This window comes from Euprymna scolopes, chromosome 30 (assembly GCF_053919585.1).
Source record: "Euprymna scolopes isolate OS-2025 chromosome 30, ASM5391958v1, whole genome shotgun sequence".
NCBI lineage: Eukaryota > Metazoa > Mollusca > Cephalopoda > Sepiida > Sepiolidae > Euprymna > Euprymna scolopes.
In genome coordinates this window covers 82,472,983-82,493,520 of record NC_136511.1, presented here as the reverse complement: position 1 = coordinate 82,493,520, position 20,538 = coordinate 82,472,983, and the positions used below count along the sequence as shown (strand labels likewise).

At 30.6% G+C, this 20,538-nt stretch overlaps 1 protein-coding gene across 6 annotated transcripts in view; it reads left to right on the top strand.

Moving 5' to 3' along the window:
- The window catches only part of LOC145254860 (coiled-coil domain-containing protein 6-like), a 181,176-nt gene that overhangs the window by 87,885 nt on the left and 72,753 nt on the right, over positions 1-20,538 (top strand). For all 6 annotated transcript variants that reach the window (XR_013863818.1, XM_080113716.1, XM_080113717.1 and 3 more), the window contains exons 2-3: positions 2,820-2,969; positions 17,128-17,256. Coding sequence is in view for 5 of the 6 variants with exons in the window: in XM_080113716.1 (XP_079969842.1) it covers positions 2,820-2,969; positions 17,128-17,256 (279 nt within the window). In the remaining variant the exon portion in view is untranslated. The remainder of the gene's footprint in view (positions 1-2,819; positions 2,970-17,127; positions 17,257-20,538) is intronic.

The window sequence follows — 20,538 nt, the reverse complement described above, 5'->3', positions numbered from 1 at the left end:
GGTGTCACAGTTGATGTCAGATAACATTTCAGTTATATCCAATGATTCTACGTATCTAACAAATCGGATCTACATTTAACCTCCTCCCACAATCTTTATTTTTTATAACATTGTTCATATAACCAGAATTGGAGTTTGTAGTCCAAATGTTCAACAAAATAATTCCAACTCCTGTAATTTAAAAAACAGCTTGACATAAAATCTTGCGTTAGTGATTTCTGTATCTAGTAGATAAAATAAAATCAGAATTTCTCTTATTTCACAAAACAAGAGCTGTATGGAGTTCTGCTTCATATGCAGTTTAGTTGTTGGTGTGTGCTTTCAGCAATACTTTTAGTTCGTTTGAATTTACTGATTAAATTTTTTTTTTTTTTTTTTTTTTTTTTTTTTTTTTTTTTTACATGGAGGTCACCCCTTATCAAGGCCCGGAAGCCACTCGGGGATAAAGGTTATTGCGCGTACAGTTGCTGTTGCATAGCAAATTCAGTGTTTAACCTCATCCTTTCACCGAGGACACCATAAAAGAAATATGATAGTAATCTATTTAGGGTCATTTTTTTTTTTTTTTTTTTTATTACGTCATCTGATACCCAATTCATGTTAATCATTATGCCTACCAACAATTATGCAGCTAATAAAGATTTTTGAAAGTTACATTTCCAGATTGCAAATAATACACAAATATTGTCACAAGGAAGTAGGTCATTTACCTTAGAAACGTACAATGATTCAACAATGTCTATTAGTTAAAGCATAATATGAACTTTTTAATGTTCACTTTTATTTATGTATTTAATTTCTTCTTTTTTTTTTTAATATTTTACTTGGTCAAATCTGGAATCAGATTTTGCACAAAATAATTGCTGGTTCTAATTAAATTCTAATCTCTTTTATAGTAATACTAATAAAATTACTTGATTACAAATACTTTTATTCCTATAAAATATCTGATCCTATCAAATCAGGCTGTTTTAAGATACTGGCTTTCTGACCAAACATCGACGCTATTATTTTTTGTCTTTCCCTTTACAAATCTCAATCATATTCTGCAAAGTTAAAAACAAGAAACATTTTCAAAAGCAAGATTGTTTTCACAAGCAAACAAACCAGTTACCATGAATAAATGCTTGAAGATATAAAGAACTTGAAGCATACAATTTTTTCCCAAAATGACTGGATTCAATATTGAATAACCTGAAAGGGTTGATATGCCATAAAAAAAAACCTTAAAATAGTACTTTCTATAGACACCATTACTTGCACCCTGTCTTGCCTCTTTATAAGCACATTATCTTGGTGATGCTTTGTTATAAAATAATACAGATGCTTAAATGTTCAGATTATCTGTACATGTCTATAAAAATAAATGTGTGTGTGTGAGAACACTTCTCAACCTATATACTAAACAAATTTTTCATCTACAGACTTGAAATTTGGTATGTAGATATTCAGACATGTGGAAAATTTTATCGGTTTCATTTAGAAAAAAAGGGTTGCGAAAGGGCAAAATTAAAAATGTGTATGCGGGAAGGGGTCATCGGATTTTTATCTGTTTACCAACTGTTTTATGAATGCACATGCGTGAATTGTTCACATGACAGATTCCTGATGTTAAGAATAAGTAAGTTTGAAAACATTTTTAAAAATCGTATCAAGCTGGCCTAATGATTATCATATTTGAGTCACTGTCTTTAGGTTTTGATTACGATCTCAGCTTGAGTATTTTTTTTTTATTTTTATTTTATTTTTTTTTTTTTACTTGCAAGAATTAAACTGTTTAGATAAAATGTAATACTCACATGCACATGTCTCAGTTTCTGAATGAATTAAAATATTTATGCATATTTTATGACCGGGCAATAATTAAAGAATACTATAATTAATACTTATAGTTGGAAAAAAAAAATTGAATAAACAAATACTTATGTGGGGTTCAATAGTGAGTGGAAGTTTCTTTATTTTTCTGGGACAACTCCTGTGCACAGGTCCTACTAAGGGCTCCTTCAATCTTTAACAGACTATGGATACCCACAAAAAGGTGCCTGCGCGTGAAATTTTTGTGGCAGGAGGTGCGCAATCTCTAACCACACATCTCCTGGGTCAACATTGTTGAATACCAGTGGCAAGTAAAGTGTATCTACAAGGCGACTGGAAACAAGTGCTGAGACAAACAGAGAGCACATACAGCGCCTAGAATTCCCAAATGGTCACCCATCTGGTACTAACCAGGCTCAACGTTGCTTAACTTCGGTGATCTGACAAGAACCGGTGTGTCACCGCGATTATGCTACTAGTACCATATATTATAGCATTTTCATTTAAAAAATTTTTTCAATTTTTCTTGTTTCTAATGACTGAAAACTAAAGAATTAAAAACAAAAATGATAAATATTGAAAACTGTTTATGAAATCTGTTTCTAAGTTCATCATTTTCAAGAATTTATAGAGCAATTGAACTATATATAGTCTATTTGGAGTTAGAAAATTTTAAAATACTTTTAACTGAAAAAAAAAAAAATATATATATATATATATATATATATAGCAACATTGTGAGTTCTTTCCTTTGAATAGGCAAGAACACTGTTTATTTCTTGTTATTGTATTTATAATATATATAATGTAAAAAAAAAAATACAAGATCTATTTCTCTTGCATTTGAGATTTGATTTTCATAACAGCTTTGCAATAAGAAGCTTGGGTTTGAGTCATCTTGAGTCAGTATTAAATATCCATTTTACCATCCCTCAATGTTTCTCTTATTCTGTATGATTTTATATGCATTTCTCTGGTTTATGTTGTCTTTTGTGTTTTTGTAGCAAGCCCGTGCTGAACAAGAGGAAGAATTTATCTGCAACACATTATTGAAGAAGATTCAATCATTGAGGAAGGAGAAAGAAGCCTTGGCAATGAACTATGAACAAGAGGAGGAATACTTAACTAATGATCTCTCACGAAAATTAATGCAGGTAGTTATTTTCATTCAATTTATATATGTGTATTTATTAAATGAGATATATATATATATATATGCGTTTTATTTTTTATTACCATATCTTTCTGTTTGATTGTTTCATTATTGTTTCAGCTACCCGGCCGTTTTTTTGGAAAAGAACTTATGTCCATTAAATTTATACTAAATTAATGTAAAGACTTTGAAACAATAAGATCCCAGTTCTTCCAGGTAAACCACCTAGAAAACTTTTCAAACCTGTATGAATAAGATATATTAAATTTCTTAAAAACAATTGGACTATCCTGGAAAATCTAAAAAGTAAACAATAACCACCCCTATTCTACAAGACAAAAGCCTTAAAAAAAGAAAGCTTTTCAAACCTGTATGAATAAGATATATTTAATTTCTTAAAATTACCCTACAGTTGTTGATGATGCCATTAAACACAACACAAAACAAACAAATATAATGGTAAAGTTATTTTTGAAGATCGCTTGATAATGCACATTTTGGCATTGTCATCTTGTCTTTAAGCATAACCTGATCATTATATTATAGATGTTCATAGCCAGCATGATTAAAATAATAAAAGTAATGTTTTGGAAGTTGTTTTTGGATAAAATTTTATTTTCTGAAACTGCAAATATAATTATAGCTTTCTTTTCTTCTGCAAAAAAACAAACAAAACAAAACAAACAAAAACAAAACAAAAAAACCAAAAAAAACCCCAGCTGATTACAGTAAAAGTTGGAGTGTGAATTCCCCACGTTATCAAATGTTGTGAGAATAACTATTAAATTATGTAAAATAATTTTAACTGAAATTATTTATATAGCAACGTCACAAGTTGTCTCTAAAGATAGATAAGACACTACTTTTCGTTGTGTTTATGAATAAAAAATACAAAATTTTTTTCTATCATTTGAAATGTGATTGTCATATCAGAAGCTTCGGTTTGAGATATTCAGGTCAGGTCTTTAAGTAATTTTGAATTATCTCCCCCTGAAAAGCAAAACTCTAGTTGTCATCATTAATTTTCTACTTGACTGTCTCGGGCAATGCAATTTGCGAGCAATTCTAACTGGATTCTCGTTCAATGATTGAATTTTATACAACATAATTGATTTGTATAGTTTTAAGCTGATTGGAATCTATTGGATTACCTTAAATACTATAAGACTGAAAGAAGAGATCTACCAACTGTTGAAACCAGTTGATGCTCTATCATATACTGTTTGCATTGTTGTACTGTCTCCTAACAATTTGGGCATTGTACTTCTGAAACGTTTGTAGTCAGCATAATTGAAATATTTTGGGATTCTTTTTGGTTTAAATTGATTACAGTAAAAGGTTGCGTATAAATTCCCTACGCTATCAAATATTGTGGGAATAGCTATTAAATTATTTGAAAATTTAACTGATATATAAGTAAAAAAAAAAATTTTTTTTTTTTTTTTTTTTTTTTTTTTTTGCTGGTAGACACATCGTTTAAATTGAAATACATTAGTCAATACAATGCAGATTTCTTTAAATAAACAAATATTTGTTTAAAAATCAAATTTTCACTGCTCGTAGTGTTTTTGTCGATTAGTTTGGGTTTTATTATTTTTTTTCCTGGTGACATGCTGTCAACAAGAAAAGTAGAATCTGTCTGTTCATATAACTGATATTTTCAAATGTCCAAATCAGGAGACACCTTGTATAAATTGAAATATGTCTTAGAAAGCCAATACAATATGGATTATTTCTAAATAAACATATGTTAAAAAAAAAAAAAAAAAAATTTTTTTCAACAGAGAAAGAAAAAAAAATCTTCACTAATACATTTCATGCATGCCTAGGTGTATCTGCTGATTTGGACATTTGGAAATATTACTGTTATAAGACCAGATGGATTGCACTTTTCTTGTTGACATCATTCTATGTGGAAGAAAAATAAACCAAATTGACAAAAACACTATGATCGTTGAAAATGTAATTTTTAAACAAATGAATATATTTGTTTTATATTTATTTATTGTGGACTATTATCCTCATCTTGTATGGTTGTTTCATGACGTTTCGACCAACTATTCCTCTGGCCTTCATCAGGTTGTTAACTGTGATAGGATAGGAATTCTGAATCTTCAACTGTAATTTTGGTAATGCCTTCTATAGTTGTTGTCTCACAACATTTTGGCCAACTAATCCTCTGGCCGGCTTAGGATAGGATTGAAACCGCTATCATCAGACAATGCTCATCTGGTACTGCAGAGATTCAACGTCTCTGTCCACTGCGCCATGGGCTCCAAATTAAAAACTACTCGTCTCGAAAGAATTTCAATAATCAAAATAAATATTTATTTAAAAAAAAAATCTGCATTGTATTGGCTTTCTAAAACTTACACACACACACACACACACACACGCACACACAACTAATGAATTGCCACTTTTCAAGAGCAAAACCCATTCCAAGATGAGATGGATTTTCAATTGAATGATGAAGATTATTATGAGAATATTAAAAGCGATGAATGAAATGAACAATTAGATTACTTGTGAGGACAGTTTGTTTTGATAAAGTAGTGCAAGTGGTTTTCCTCATCCCTACCATAATGTGTAGTTTGAAATTTAAGGAAACCTGAAAATCTTAGGTTATTAACCTATGAGATGCAGAATGACTGAGTATATTGTAATAAAAAAATCCACCATGATTAGAAAATACTGAACCACAAATTATCTGTATTCTCATTGATTAAAAAGAATTGACATTATTTAATGTTTGAAATTTGCTGATTTGTGACAAAGCGAGGAAAGAAAACAATGTCAGAAAACATTATTTTTGACTAAGACAATGAGTTGATTAGTTTTTATTTTCATGTTTATTTACTGAAAGCGCTTTAACAGTACTGTTCAAGTCGTAAGTGATGCCTGATTAAGTTTTTACTATTTAACTTTTAATGGGACAGCTTTTAAAGACTTACTTGGCCACCATCAAAGGGGGAGGCAAGAGTGGTCGAATCACAAGATACTGAGATTGGATATATTAATTGCATTTTTCCACAAACAGTTTAAGATTATTTCTAAATTTATACTTATTGGAGATTGGATAGTTTGTTCTGAGATCCGACCTCAATTCTAAACTTGCAGTGTTCTATTATGTATTTGGACTTAACATTTTGCATCAGTTTTGCTGATGGAAGCATTTTTGATGGAATGTGCACACTTTCATTATGCCATTTGTTTTTGCTTTGTTTTTTTTTTTTACCAGATTATTTTTAATGATTTTTAAGTTAATAATTTAACGAATAAACAATAATTCAATTTAATTGACAAAACTGTGATAAGTAAATACTTATGGTAATCTATATTAAAATTATTGGATGTAAATAGCTTCGATAATCTTCAATGTTTTAATACATGAGGATTTGCTAAAAATTTTAAGCAGTCTAAATAACTTTCTATATGATAAAATAAAAAATGCAATTGTATAAATTACTAAAAGTTATTTAAAAAATGCTATTTAATTATAAAATTAAAATCGCAGCAATACATTTCTGTTTCTACATCAAAAATAGAAAATAATTACTTTATAACCTTGAAATTTTAATGGAATTGAGAAATGTTTAAACTGTCTAATAATCATTTCTTGTAAAATTCTTAGCAAATTTTTCTGTATTGAAAGTTTTGGAAGCTATTTCCATCCAATCAATTATATAATTTAACGCGATAATTAAATTACCAAATGATCAAATTTACCCTTCAGAAGACTTTTTTTTTTCTTTAAGAAAAATTATTTATTGAGAAAACAATGACATAGTTTAAAAAAAAAAAAAAAGTAAAGTCTCCTGAAGAAATGCCGTTTAGGTACAACTAGTATATAATTACATTACTATCACTTGTAATTTAGGCAAATAAGTTCTTTAGCTACTCTAAATGTTTTCTTTTAGTTTTTCTAGTTTTCTAATCCTGAAAACTTTCCAAGTATTTTTTTTTTTTTTTTTTTTTAATCTTCACCTGAAAAATGTGCACTCTTTAAGGAGTTATTTCAGTGTTAAAATCTAGTTTTAATTATTGCCTTTTCACAGTACATATAATTTTATACCCCCTTCCCTAAACAGAGCAAATCTATTTATGATTTTAATATGCATGATTTTTAATGCCAGCTTTTCTAACCATATGTATCTTTTATGCACGACTCATCAGTTTCAATCTCATTCAAATATTTTAAAACTCTAAATACATGGAAAGATGCTTTTTTACATTCCTAAAGGTGTGGAGTCAATTCTAACCTGAAAGTTTGAAATGTAAAATGATAAACGTATCGAACTTTGATAAGTGATCTCTCGTTCTTATTATACCATAACACTTTGCTACAGTTTATTTGTTTAAAAAAGGCATAATTATTTTAAAATCTAATATCAACAAATGTTTATCATAAACCATCAGCTTAAAAAAATCAAACATTGTTTCATTTTCCATCCTCTCATATTCTTCAGCATTCAACTGACACTCTATCCATCTTATTAATCCTTATCCTCAAGTGGCTTTTCCACCTGATAAGTAGTAACTTCTTAGTAAAAATTATATTTAAATGATTTAAATTTGAATACAATACTAAATATACAAAGTCACATGTAATAAAATTTTTTTTTTTTTTTTTTTTTTAAAGAGTGTATACTTAACAATTTAAACTGATTGTGTTTACTTAATTTGGACACTTTATTCTAAGACTCATTTTGGTTTGATCCAGATGCTCATAAAATTATAAGGAAAAAAAATCAAATTTGTATGAAATCCCAAAGTTAGGCATAATTTTTACTTGTATTTTGACTAAATGTAATATTAAACTAATTGAAATTCTCCACTTGTTTGTGAAATTCAGCCTTTTTATATCCAGAAAAAGCTGATTTGGCTAAATTGCTAGAACCTTACCTCCTTATTTTTTTTGTCTATTTGGCTGGGTTTTTTTTCTTATTTTATCTTTCTCTTTTCCTGTTTTTTTTTTTTTTTTCCATTTCTGTCTTTCTCTCTTATGGCAGTTTTCTTTAAAAATGTTAATTTTGTATTGAAGGTTAAAATTTCAAATGATTCATGAACGGGGTAAAGGAGGTTAGATGACTTGTTTTATCAAATAATTGCTTCACCCGAACAAACACAAGCACCTAATGTCTTTTAATTTTGACTTAAAATTAAAGTTGTTTAGGAAAAAGTTTGTTTTTTAAACACTGCTCTCTCTCTGTTTGTCTCTCTCTCTCTCTCCACATATGGTGGTGGGTCATGGGATTCATTTCTATTTAAACTCACATTTTTGTAAATTATATTGGTTTAATGAAATTTGATAATAGCACAAATGTATCACAGAAAAATAACCTGCCTTCCTTTTGTTTCTAGAGATAATGAATATCTTTGCATGTGCAATGAGTTTCTAGTCAAGTAAGGGTTGCGCAATCTCTAGCCACATTTCTAACTCAACATTGCTCAACTCCAGTGACAAAGATGAATCCAAAATGGCAAGAAATAATACTAAGTGAAGCATGACTGATTTTATTTTAGAGTTCTCCATTTCATGGTCTAGTTACCCTACCACGGTTTGAGTCTGTTCTACCCATCTTATTTCGTCCATAGCTAGGAGCAGAAGAGATGCTCTGGAATAAGGAAAATGTTACATAAGGGCTGTCCCCTTTTTCATGTAAGTAAAAGAAAAACCAGGGAATTAGTTAACTGAAAATGATATCAGAATAAGTGGGGATTGAACCCTGTAGATAAGTCTTAAAGAACAATAGGTTCAAATGGAATGTCTAGTTAAATTGTTGATTCTGTTAAAATATTTAATAAATACAAATTTGGCTGGAAACTATTCACATTCTTAGAAAGAATGCATCATAAAAATATTGGTTACAGAATTAGACAAGTAGGTTAAATTCCGTTGTAAAACAACAAAGAGAATGGGAAATTTCCTGGTCGTCAGAAATGGTTTCAAAACGTGCAAATCGCACATGTTTGAAACACGTGAGTTGTGGTCACGTTGACCAGACATACATGTGATTTCTCAATATAGGAAAGAGTTTGAAGTTAGTTAGAAGAGAATCAGATCGGTCAGTGGGAAGAAGCTGAAAGGTTCAGACCGATTCTCAGTTAGTCGGGGCACCCTCTAGGAAGCGAGAGGTTTTAGAGATAACCATGTAAAACTTTGAATCCCTGAAATACAGAATCATGTCTGACCGGTCAAAGAAATAAATGTATTATCATGTGTTTTTATAACTGCCGTCTTGTGTCATTCTACCAAAACAAAGGTAAAGTGAAATTGTATTAATATGAACTTTGTGTTTATAAAAATGTACAACTGTCAAAACGTAAATGTCAAACGCACTATCTCTCGGTCTATCTATCAAGATATTCATAAATCTCCTCTCATTGAATTAAATGCTAGCCTCTCCTGTAGTAATCTGTACCCTACCTGTCTGTCTCGTTATATATAAGACCTGTCTCTATATCTCAACAATATGAACACTCACAATGAATATATATAATATCTAGCATCTCACAACACTCAACAACATGAACACTCCTAAGACTGTCTCTATCACTCTAAGACTCTCTACTAAGATTCAATGCTAACACAAACAACAATATATTACATCAGTCCTCTTCAAATAAGAACGTAACATACTCTCATATTTGGTATCTTCGAAAATATAACCCCTATGCAACAAAAATGCTTTTACAGCCATTACCACCTCCAAAAACTTATGAAACTTGGCGTTTCAAAAATGACTACATATCTAAGTATTGACCAATCTCTATGTTGCTTAACTATAGTTATTTGATATTGTACGATATAGGATAAGGTTTTAATTGCTGTGAATTATGAATCTAAGGGAGATAACGCTATTCATACTTTATTGCAAAGTGTTTTTGTCAACTCTTAAATAAGACAAATATTTTGGTAAATTGTAAAAAATGTTTTGCTTATTCCTCATTTGATACCTCTTTTTCACAAGTCTGTTCCAGACTTGCTTGTATGTGTCATTAGTGTCTGTTAGTTCAGATGAGCACTTGCCATGAAAATAACAATAAAGCAGAGACAGGCTCGCAACATCTCTTCTGTGGGAAAGAGGTTGCAGGGAAGAGAAAAGGGTATCCCCCACTAGGCTATAAAGTCTATTTTGAACTCTGTCAAGGCAAGATGAGGTCTTTCTAACAACTTCTGGCCAAATGTGGCAACAGTACTCCATCCTTGGATGTATGTGACTCTTATACAGGTAGAGAATTGTATTGGCAGTGAGATATCTACTGGAGAGGTAGCATGAGCCCACCATTTTTCCAGTGACCTTGGCAACGGATTTGATGTACATGTTCCATTTCAGATCAGGAGTAAAGGTCAGATCCAGAAACTCGTCAAAACATGGAGCCTCCCCAAGACGAGAGCCATTCATTTCAATTGATACCAGACGAACATCAGTGTTGATGATGTAAAGATAGAAGCTTGATTTTAGATGCATTAAAATTAACCAGTCACCTCTTTCCCTATTGTACCACATGCTAAAGATCAGGAGAGGGAATCAGAACAATTAGCCGAAGTACCTCTCAACACTGGCCAACTCCAACCTTTCTCTTTTGCATATTGGTTCAAAAGAAATTTTTTTTTTGTCTTTCGATCACAAAGAAAAAATAAAGGAATAAAATACTTTTTTTAATCATTGGAATAAAAAAAATTTCATAAACGAATACATTATTCAGGTTTATGATGATGATCAGCTCTAAAACTGGAATGCTATAGCAAAAAAAAACAAAAAAAACAGTTGTCTAGTGTGAGATTTGAACCCTGAAATATTGGAACTGAAGGTAAATGGCTTATCCACACGGTCTCCAATCAAAAGCATTTCATTTTTATCTTCTTGAACAATTTGAGTTCATTATAGAGATCCAAAATCTGTTTTTTCCTTTCTGCATAGATCTAAAATTATTCAATCATTTAAAATAAAGATATATATATATATGTGTGTGTGTGTGGATATTACCATACAGATAAAATTTTGTTAAAATACCTCAGCTGATAGTTCCTAAAAATGCCCTCCTAATTCCTTTTTATGTCATTAAATCTGAATGTTAATAGGCGAATGTAAATTCCCTTAAGACATGTAAATGAATTTAAAAATGATTTGATAGATTAAAAAAAAAAAATCTAATTTGTTTTGAATAGAGAAAGGTTTTGTTGCAACATGTTTTTGCTAATTGTCTTTGTATGCATGTGTGCTCACTAGCAATCTGTAAAATTATTGTCTTGTTATTTGTATTATATTATTGTTATTGTATACCTGCTCTCCATGTAGAGTAAAAGAATCGCTCTTAGCATTACTCAAAATAAACTGATTCTTTTTTTTTTTATTACCTCTTTAAAGTCTTTCATTTGCCCAGCTTTGGGTAAAATATCAACTTGTGTTTAACTAATTATATATAATAAATCATTGTCTATAAGTATTGTATTTTGCCATTACATTAATTCAAAAGGGTTGATATGTTGAAAACAGGCCAAACAAAATCTGTGTGTTGGTCCAATGAAGCTTAAGATAACTGAAAGAAAAGTGCATATCTGATTTGTATATGTAAAAAAACAAAAACAAAAAACAAACTATTTTTGAGTTCTTTAGATGAGGAGTGGTTATTCGTATTTGGATTATTCTGACTATTGTTCTCATCTTGAATGTTGTTTTCACAATGCTCCGATTGATATGACCTCTGACCTTCAGGTGTATCATGTTGAACTATAAAATCTGCATAGAATTTTGAATGGAACCCTTTATTTAATCCACGAGGGTAATATGCTCTCGTTCCATCAGCCATGACGTAATAGATGTTCTAAGTAATTCACAATTGTATTTTAAGTATCGCCCACATTGACGATTGAACCATCAACCTCTAAAAGAGTAACTTTTTCTGGATTTGGAGATATTTAACAGAATTTAACCTGTATGTTACAACTGAATTTTACCAACACTCAAAATACAATTGTGGATTACTTAGGACTTCTATCCAGTTATGGTTGATGAAATGAGAGCATACTACCACCAAGTATCAAAGACGTCTGTTTAAGAAGAGTCGTGCAGATTCCAGAGTTTGACAAGATACATCTGAAGATCAGAGGTAACATTGATTAAAACATTGTGAAAATAACGCTCAAGCTAAAAATATTTTTTTAGTTCTATCAGCATGCATGCCATTTTTTTTTTTAAATCGAAATTGCTCCAGACTAGGCATGAAGCCACTTGTTGTAAGAAACTAAAATTTATATAAAAAATACACTTCAAGGTTAAAAAACAAAAAACTAAGTACTATATGGATAGATTCCAACCCAGAAAGCAGCATTTGTTCCTCCTTTGTCATAAACATTAATCATGGAATGTGAGGACTAAAGTACAAAATAAGGAGAGTAAGAATTAAGAGGCTGTCAAAATTAAATCCAAGGATTACTTTCTATTTTTTATCTTTTGTTTTACTTATCAACTCTCATGACTGTTTTGAAATTGAGGGTTTCTTAATGTTTATTACTCAGTGTATTGTTTGTGTGAATCAAATTTTTTTTTTACTTACATTGAAATGAGTTGCATATATATATATATATATATAAACATAGTACAAGATATAAACAAAGTACTTATATTGAAATGTGTATTTTTGTGCGATATTTTAGGTATCTTAGGTGTCTTTGTAATGCTGTATTTTAATTTATTTCCGAGGAGTACATGCGTTAAGAAAATGTTTCATTTTGTCATTGTTTCAATCCTGTTGGAACGAAAGTGTCACATCTCTTGTCAATTGTCAGGGTTGCTACTCTTTTTGTTGGTTTCATGTGAGGAGAGAGGAAGGCAAAGAAAAGAGGGAATTGGCACCAAACAAAAAAGTTACTAAAGTGCTGAACTATCCTTTTGTCTTCATCACTACAGAAATTTAAGGTTTAGTTTAATGACATATCAATCTTTGTTTAAAGGTCAATTTTTTTCTTTTCTTTTTATAACTCTATGCTTGTACTGATCACTGTATGGTACAAGACTATTAATTTGGTGCACCTCCCTTTATTGTATACATTACATAACATATATATATATATATATAGCATAATCACATTGACATACTGGTTTTCGTTAGGTCACTTGCATCGTTAAGCCTGGCCAGTACCAGATGGGTGATCATTTGGACAATTGACACTTTAGGCAATTCCTGCATCCCACCTGGCCTCTAGCTGTCTCGTGTCCTGCCACTGGATCAGACTGGTTGGAATCAGAGTGAAGTTGGCTCTGTGCAAACCAACTTCACTTTGAACAAATTCCCATTGCAAGTAATCCATTATTCCTTGGATGATCGGATGATTTTCGCTGTTCCAACAGATGAACAATCATTAACAACTGTATTCAAGTATGTAATTGTACCAGTGACCGTTTACATTGAAAGTATGCAAACATTATATGTCATAATTTTAAAGTTGACTCCAAATCCAAGCAGTCATGAAGAAATGTGTTCCTATTTATTTTATGCATCATTTTAACATTTTAAATGTTGAAGCAACCAGTTTTCACATGTCATTTTCAACTAACATATATGATGCACATGTGCATTATAGCAAGCGATCAAGAAATGATCCGCAAAAATCTTTTTTACATACATGTGCGGTCACTGGTCTTTCATTATTGTCACTTCTTTTGTTGTCATCATTTTCCCCACTCTCTGTGTTGCATAGGGGATTTCATATTGGGGAGACGGCGCTGATGAGGAGGAGATGGAAGAGAGAAATGACATAACATTTTACAGTCTGTTTCTTATAACATACTTTGTAGGAGAGTTCAGGGAGGGTGATCAGTTCTTATATTACAAGAGGGGACAACTTATTACTGAGATGGAGAGGGACACATTACTTAGATGAATTTTGTGTATAACTCATCTAAGATGATTTTACATTACCTTCAATTTGGTAGAATGATGACACGAAAATGTCAGTTACAAAAATGAGATGTTCTTTTATTCCATTTGACCGGTCGCAATGATGACATCCAGGAATTCAAAGTCAACTACATGATTAAAGGTTTTCCCTTCGCTTCCAAAGGGACCCTCCTCATTTCAGCTCTGTCTCCTATCTTCATCTCCAACTCTGTCTGTCGGTCTGTCCAATCTCACTAAAACTAGCAAACTATATTGAGGATTCATTTTCTGCTATGACGTTATGTATGGCTTCAAAACGTGCCACACACACGTGGAAACTCACGTGGCCTAAACATGAGTGGTTCTCGCATATCCAAACCATTTCTGAGACAAAGAATTCTTACTAACCTATTTTTCGACCTAACTTATTCTTCAATATGTTTTTAATTTGCTATTGTTCGTTCTTCTCGATGACCTTATTTTAATACAGTTTTCATAAAAAGAATTGAACAATTAAAATTCCTTTTACAACAATATATCTATTTTATGTGAAACTGAACAATGTGAATTCCTTTTTGAATCTATTTCCGAAATTTGCTTAGAAGGTTCGAATCTGTCTATCTAATGTTTTTCTTACAAGAAAAGGGGAACCTTTTCTTGTAACATCTGTGCCTAAATCTAAAAGCAAATTCCATGAACAAAGCTTCTTTCCCAGAAATGCCTGTCTTTAGAACACTATTCCACTAGCTTGCTTTCCAGTTGAATACAACATGGTAGCCTTCAAATCCAATGTAAACAAGTTCTTGTTGATCAAATTCTACCTAATTTACACTATTAGCAATAACTATACCCCAACCTTGCATTCATTAACCCTTATCCTCGACTGGCCTTTGGGTCATAATGTGGGCACTCCCAAGTAAAAAAAAAAAAAAGAAGCCATTTACTGTGGTTGCATTGTATAGTGACTGTTGATTGGCTGTTTAACTCGTATATGGAAACGCAATGGAACTTCTTGGCTTTCAAAGGTTTTATTTAGAGAGGGGTTATTTAAGGGAGGAGAAACCAATCTAATTCTGATAAGTTTACTTTTTTTTTTTTTTTTTAAACTTAAGGATTGAGAGACCGGATGGCAAACATTGGGGCGACATTTATTTAAATTCTCTTGTTTCCTGAGTCTAACTGCTTAGAAACTCTATTCTGTCCCCTGAACACATAATGTCATTTCTATGTAGTGATTCAACACCTGCATTTCTAGCATGTTTTGTTTATGGAGTTAACCCCGCCCCCCCCCTCCACACTTCAATCATGCCAACTGTACTGGATCTATTTTCTTTTGCCACCAGGTTATCCTGACATGTACTTGATGTAACCCTTGCCAAAATTCATATTAGTTAACATAATCTCTAATTACTTGCATAGGCATTCCAATATATAATGTACTTAAGTCTTGACTTTCAGATATCAATTCTCATGAGCATCAAATAACTGAGGGTGAATCTGATCTCTTAATATCTATGAAATGAATATCAGTAGTTAAAAAAGAAAAAAAAAACTGAAACACTAAACACTCCAGTTTTTTAATGTGTGAAGTGATGTGATGTTATATTCTCTATTTTGAGAACTGAAGATTGAAGATATTCTTAATCCTTTTCAGAGAAATTGCTATATTCTGGAAGAATGAGAACAACAATTTTAAACTAAGTTTTATTTACTTTATAGATATACTAGCGAGGGGTACTCGGCGTTGCCAGGGTGTTGGGGGGGGGGTTTAAAAAAAAAGTAAGTATGAGGATCGAACCGTTGAGGCAAAGTTGTGAAAAAAAAAAAAATGTGCGATGTTAACCATTGCCCCACCGCGACATGCTAACAGAAACGCGTTTGAATTTATTTAATTACTTGGATTTAGCAGGTGTGCGTTTCAATGAGTTAATGAGGTCCTGTTTGACTGCGGGATTTCATTTACTGCTGAATGCTTTTTTTCCTCGCCCCCAAGATGTTATAGGAAAAAGACTAAGCCACATGCGGCGAGCGACAAATATTGAATATTTATCTTCCCGAAATCGAGCCAATTAACTAGACAAGCGAGCTTCGTTGTTAACTGTGAGATATTACGATTTGTATGTGATATAAAAAGTTTTAAAAAGTTGTGAACCGACCGACCGCTTCTCTGAAAGAAGCCTTTTGTAGACACACAGAAAAAGCGAACACACATACATACATACATTTTCGCTTTTATATTTATAGATAGACTTACTTCTGTACTAATCTTCATAACATTACTGCATTCATTTTTCAGACCCTTACATGATGTGGAATTGAAATTCTGACAACAACTGAATGTAATTTCCATTTTCAAGTTCTGTCATCTGGTTTAGCTTACTTATCAACTGTTTATTTTTCATATGGGATATCCCTAAGGAAACTTTCATCCTAGCTAATCATCTTACATAATTCTACCTGGGAACTACCACTTCATTTCAAAAGTTTAGTTTTTATTATCTACTCAAGAGGTTACAGTATTGTAGCATATGTGTTTATTCTAATGATGGGACAATTTCAATATTTTTCATGATTCTAATACAATTACAGATTCCTTATTAAATTTCCGATTCTGATTCTTTATAAATCTCTAAATATTTAACTATGAAGTAGTTTTTTCTATGTGCAGATATTTTTTTGAATGTACAAATACACTTGTCAGGGATGATCTGCAGATTGTAGTTTTACTATTAGTTTAAAATCGATAAATCTTTATTACTTTATCATTACTACCAGCAGCGGAAGATTTTGTTTTTAACAAAATTCAATAAAAGACAATTAAAAAAAAATCGTTTTTGACATCGGAAAATAGGTATTTTTATGATATCCCTAAATGTTCCGATTTCTGATTCCAATTAATCGTCCCAACACTAGCTTATTCATTAACCCAGTAAAATGATTAAAAAAGAGAAAAAAAAGCTCATAAGATTATATCTGGAAAATATAGGGAGATGTATGTAGAAGAGAGTTCCTTGGTTTGGAAGAATGGATGAGTTGCTTGGGTTAGATATAGAACAGTTGAGGTAGTAAGGTTAGTTGGTGGGAGGAGGCTAAAGAAAACAGAAGTGGTAAGAATGAATTTGAAAGGGGCGATAAAGACCTGGCAAGAAATAAAGTTAGTTTCAAAGTCAATTTCTAAAAACTGTACAACACATGTAAAACAAATATAATTGTATAGCATTATGAATCACTTGTAGCAAAAAAAAAAAAGTTTATTCTCTTTTCTCTTTTAGCTACGCCAAGAAAAAGTGGAATTGGAACAGACATTGGAAAAAGAACAAGAATATCAAGTAAATAAATTGATGAGAAAGATAGAAAAATTAGAAGCTGACACATTGGCAAAGCAGGCAACATTGGAACAGGTATTTTACAGCATTTTTTTTTTTTTTTTTTTTTTTAAATACTGATTTATTTTTCTTTGCTCAGGTGTTAAACGTTTAATATTATTCAATAAATAAGGTGTATTTCTATCCTAGTAAAATTCTGAGACTATTTAATTTATTTACTTTTGACCAAATATTAAAATCAAGATGCAATAGCATAAAATAAAACAAAATATTGAAAATTCCGTTTGTAAAAATGATTTCATTACAAAATAAAATCCTCCATAATGAATTTTGGTTTTATTGTGAATAATTGTTTATTTAAAAGAATTTGTGAATCTTAAAAATTTGATGGGAATTTGGAAGTATTTAAATTATTGAAAAGTTATTTCTGACTTGAAAAATAATAGTAAATCCTCATTTATTAAAAGATTGAAATTTAGAAGCCATTTACATCCAATAATGTTATACATAGATAAAAACATTCTTAACAAAATAGTTTTATAGTAATTTGGTTTGATTTATTAATTAAATCAAATGATACTGTAATAAGTTTAACTTAAAATCATAAGGGTAATTTGGTATAAAAGATGGTTAAAGACTATATATGAAAAAGGACCCGTGTAAAGACTATATATTAAAAAGGACCCGTGTAAAGACTATATATTAAAAAGGACCCGTGTAAAGACTATATATTAAAAAGGACCCGTGTAAAGACTATATATTAAAAAGGATCCGTGTAAAGACTATTCATAAAAAAAAAAGGACCCGTGTAAAGACTATATATTAAAAAGGATCCGTGTAAAGACTATATATTAAAAAGGATCCGTGTAAAGACTATAAAAAAAAAGGACCCGTGTAAAGACTATATATTAAAAAGGACCCGTGTAAAGACTATACATAAAAAAAAAGGATCCGTGTAAAGACTATACATAAAAAAAAAGGATCCGTGTAAAGACTATTCATGAAAAAAAGGACCCGTGTAAAGACTATACATAAAAAAAAGGATCCGTGTAAAGAATATACATAAAAAAAAGGATCCGTGTAAAGAATATACATAAAAAAAAGGATCCGTGTAAAGAATATACATAAAAAAAAGGATCCGTGTAAAGACTATACATAAAAAAGGATCCGTGTAAAGACTATTCATGAAAAAAGGATCCGTGTAAAGACTATACATGAAAAAAGGATCCGTGTAAAGACTATACATAAAAAAGGATCCGTGTAAAGACTATACATAAAAAAGGATCCGTGTAAAGACTATACATAAAAAAGGATCCGTGTAAAGACTATACATAAAAAAAGGATCCGTGTAAAGACTATACATAAAAAAAGGATCCGTGTAAAGACTATACATAAAAAAAGGATCCGTGTAAAGACTATACATAAAAAAGGATCTGTGTAAAGACTATACATAAAAAAAAGGATCCGTGTAAAGACTATACATAAAAAAAAGGATCCGTGTAAAGACTATACATAAAAAAAAGGATCCGTGTAAAGACTATACATAAAAAAGGATCCGTGTAAAGACTATACATAAAAAAGGATCCGTGTAAAGACTATACATAAAAAAAGGATCCGTGTAAAGACTATACATAAAAAAGGATCCGTGTAAAGACTATACATAAAAAAAGGATCCGTGTAAAGACTATACATAAAAAAGGATCCGTGTAAAGACTATACATAAAAAAAGGATCCGTGTAAAGACTATACATAAAAAAAGGATCCGTGTAAAGACTATACATAAAAAAAGGATCCGTGTAAAGACTATACATAAAAAAAGGATCCGTGTAAAGACTATACATAAAAAAAGGATCCGTGTAAAGACTATACATAAAAAAAGGATCCGTGTAAAGACTATACATAAAAAAAGGATCCGTGTAAAGACTATACATAAAAAAGGATCCGTGTAAAGACTATACATAAAAAAAACGATTAAGTAAAGACTACACAAGAAAGACTCAAAGACTATATATAAAAAAAAAAAAAAAAATGACCTGTTTAAAGACAAAAAATAAAGACTCTCTAGCAATGTTAGGTAGGTAAAGCTAGTAAATAAATTAAATGTTTATATCATTGGGTGTGTACAGTTTGCAGACATTTAGTGATGTAGTCAATTATCTATTTACTTTGGCTTCAACTACATAATTGCATTGGAACTTTGACGGCCTACCATTACCTACATAATATTGAATCAAATTTTATTGATTAAAATTGTATCTACTCATTCCATAAAACATTTTTTCTAATGCACCAATTAAATAAATGCCGTTCATGCTAATCCTTTATTACATATATGAAAAACGTGTGTAAAGAAAAAGTTTAAAATATCTTAGTAGTACAGGAAGTTCTATCTTATCTCTGCTATGATAATATCAGGCGGACTTTGTTTTTTTGATTGTCACTTTCTGTATACACACCATATGTGAAGTTGTTTTTTTTCTCCTATAAATCAGTCGGCTTTATTTCATTGTTATCTGAGTAAGTAGGAAAAAGAAAGTTTACTATAAAAATAACCATATTTTTCTGCAGTCGTTAGTCTTGTCTGAAGCAATTTGTGTGACATTAAGCAACTACACTGGAAATGACACGTACATAATTCTTAAGGGACGTAAAAGGTTTGTTATTTCTTTTTGTAACTTGCTAGAAAATTACTTGTCCTTGGATGGATTCATGCTAAGAATGTATATTTGCTGTAATAGTTTTTGTTAACAACCAAATGACATTATTTTTAAATTGTTGAAATTCAAAAATCAGTCCACAGTATTGGAATTAATAAACACGAATACTTAGGAAAAAAAAATCTAGTTTTTAGCTAAAGGTTCTTTTCTATTTATATTTATTATATATATATATATATATATATATATTTTCATGATGGATATAATAATTTAATTGAAAATTTAAAATGAACAGATAAACTGTTTAAAAATTCATTTGAAGGTACAAGCATTTTATTAAATGAAAAAAAATAATCATCCTATATTTTTTCCTTAGTTCTTACATCATTTTTTTTTTCTTCTCTTTTTGTAATTGAAATGTATCTTATCAATTTTGGACTTTAGAAAATCCATCATCAGAGACTGAATTGTCCTTATCTCAAGAAAACTAATTTCTTGATCAAATAAAGGTAACAAGCCTTGGACAAACATAGAGCTCGATATCCTATTAGAAAGAGCTATACTAATATATATATATATATATATATATATATATATATATATATATATATAATTTTTTTATTTTTTTACCCTAAGCAAAGCATATTGCTGGTTAAGATGTAAGCGGCTACTATTTGGGATTGTGTCTAACAGGAGATTG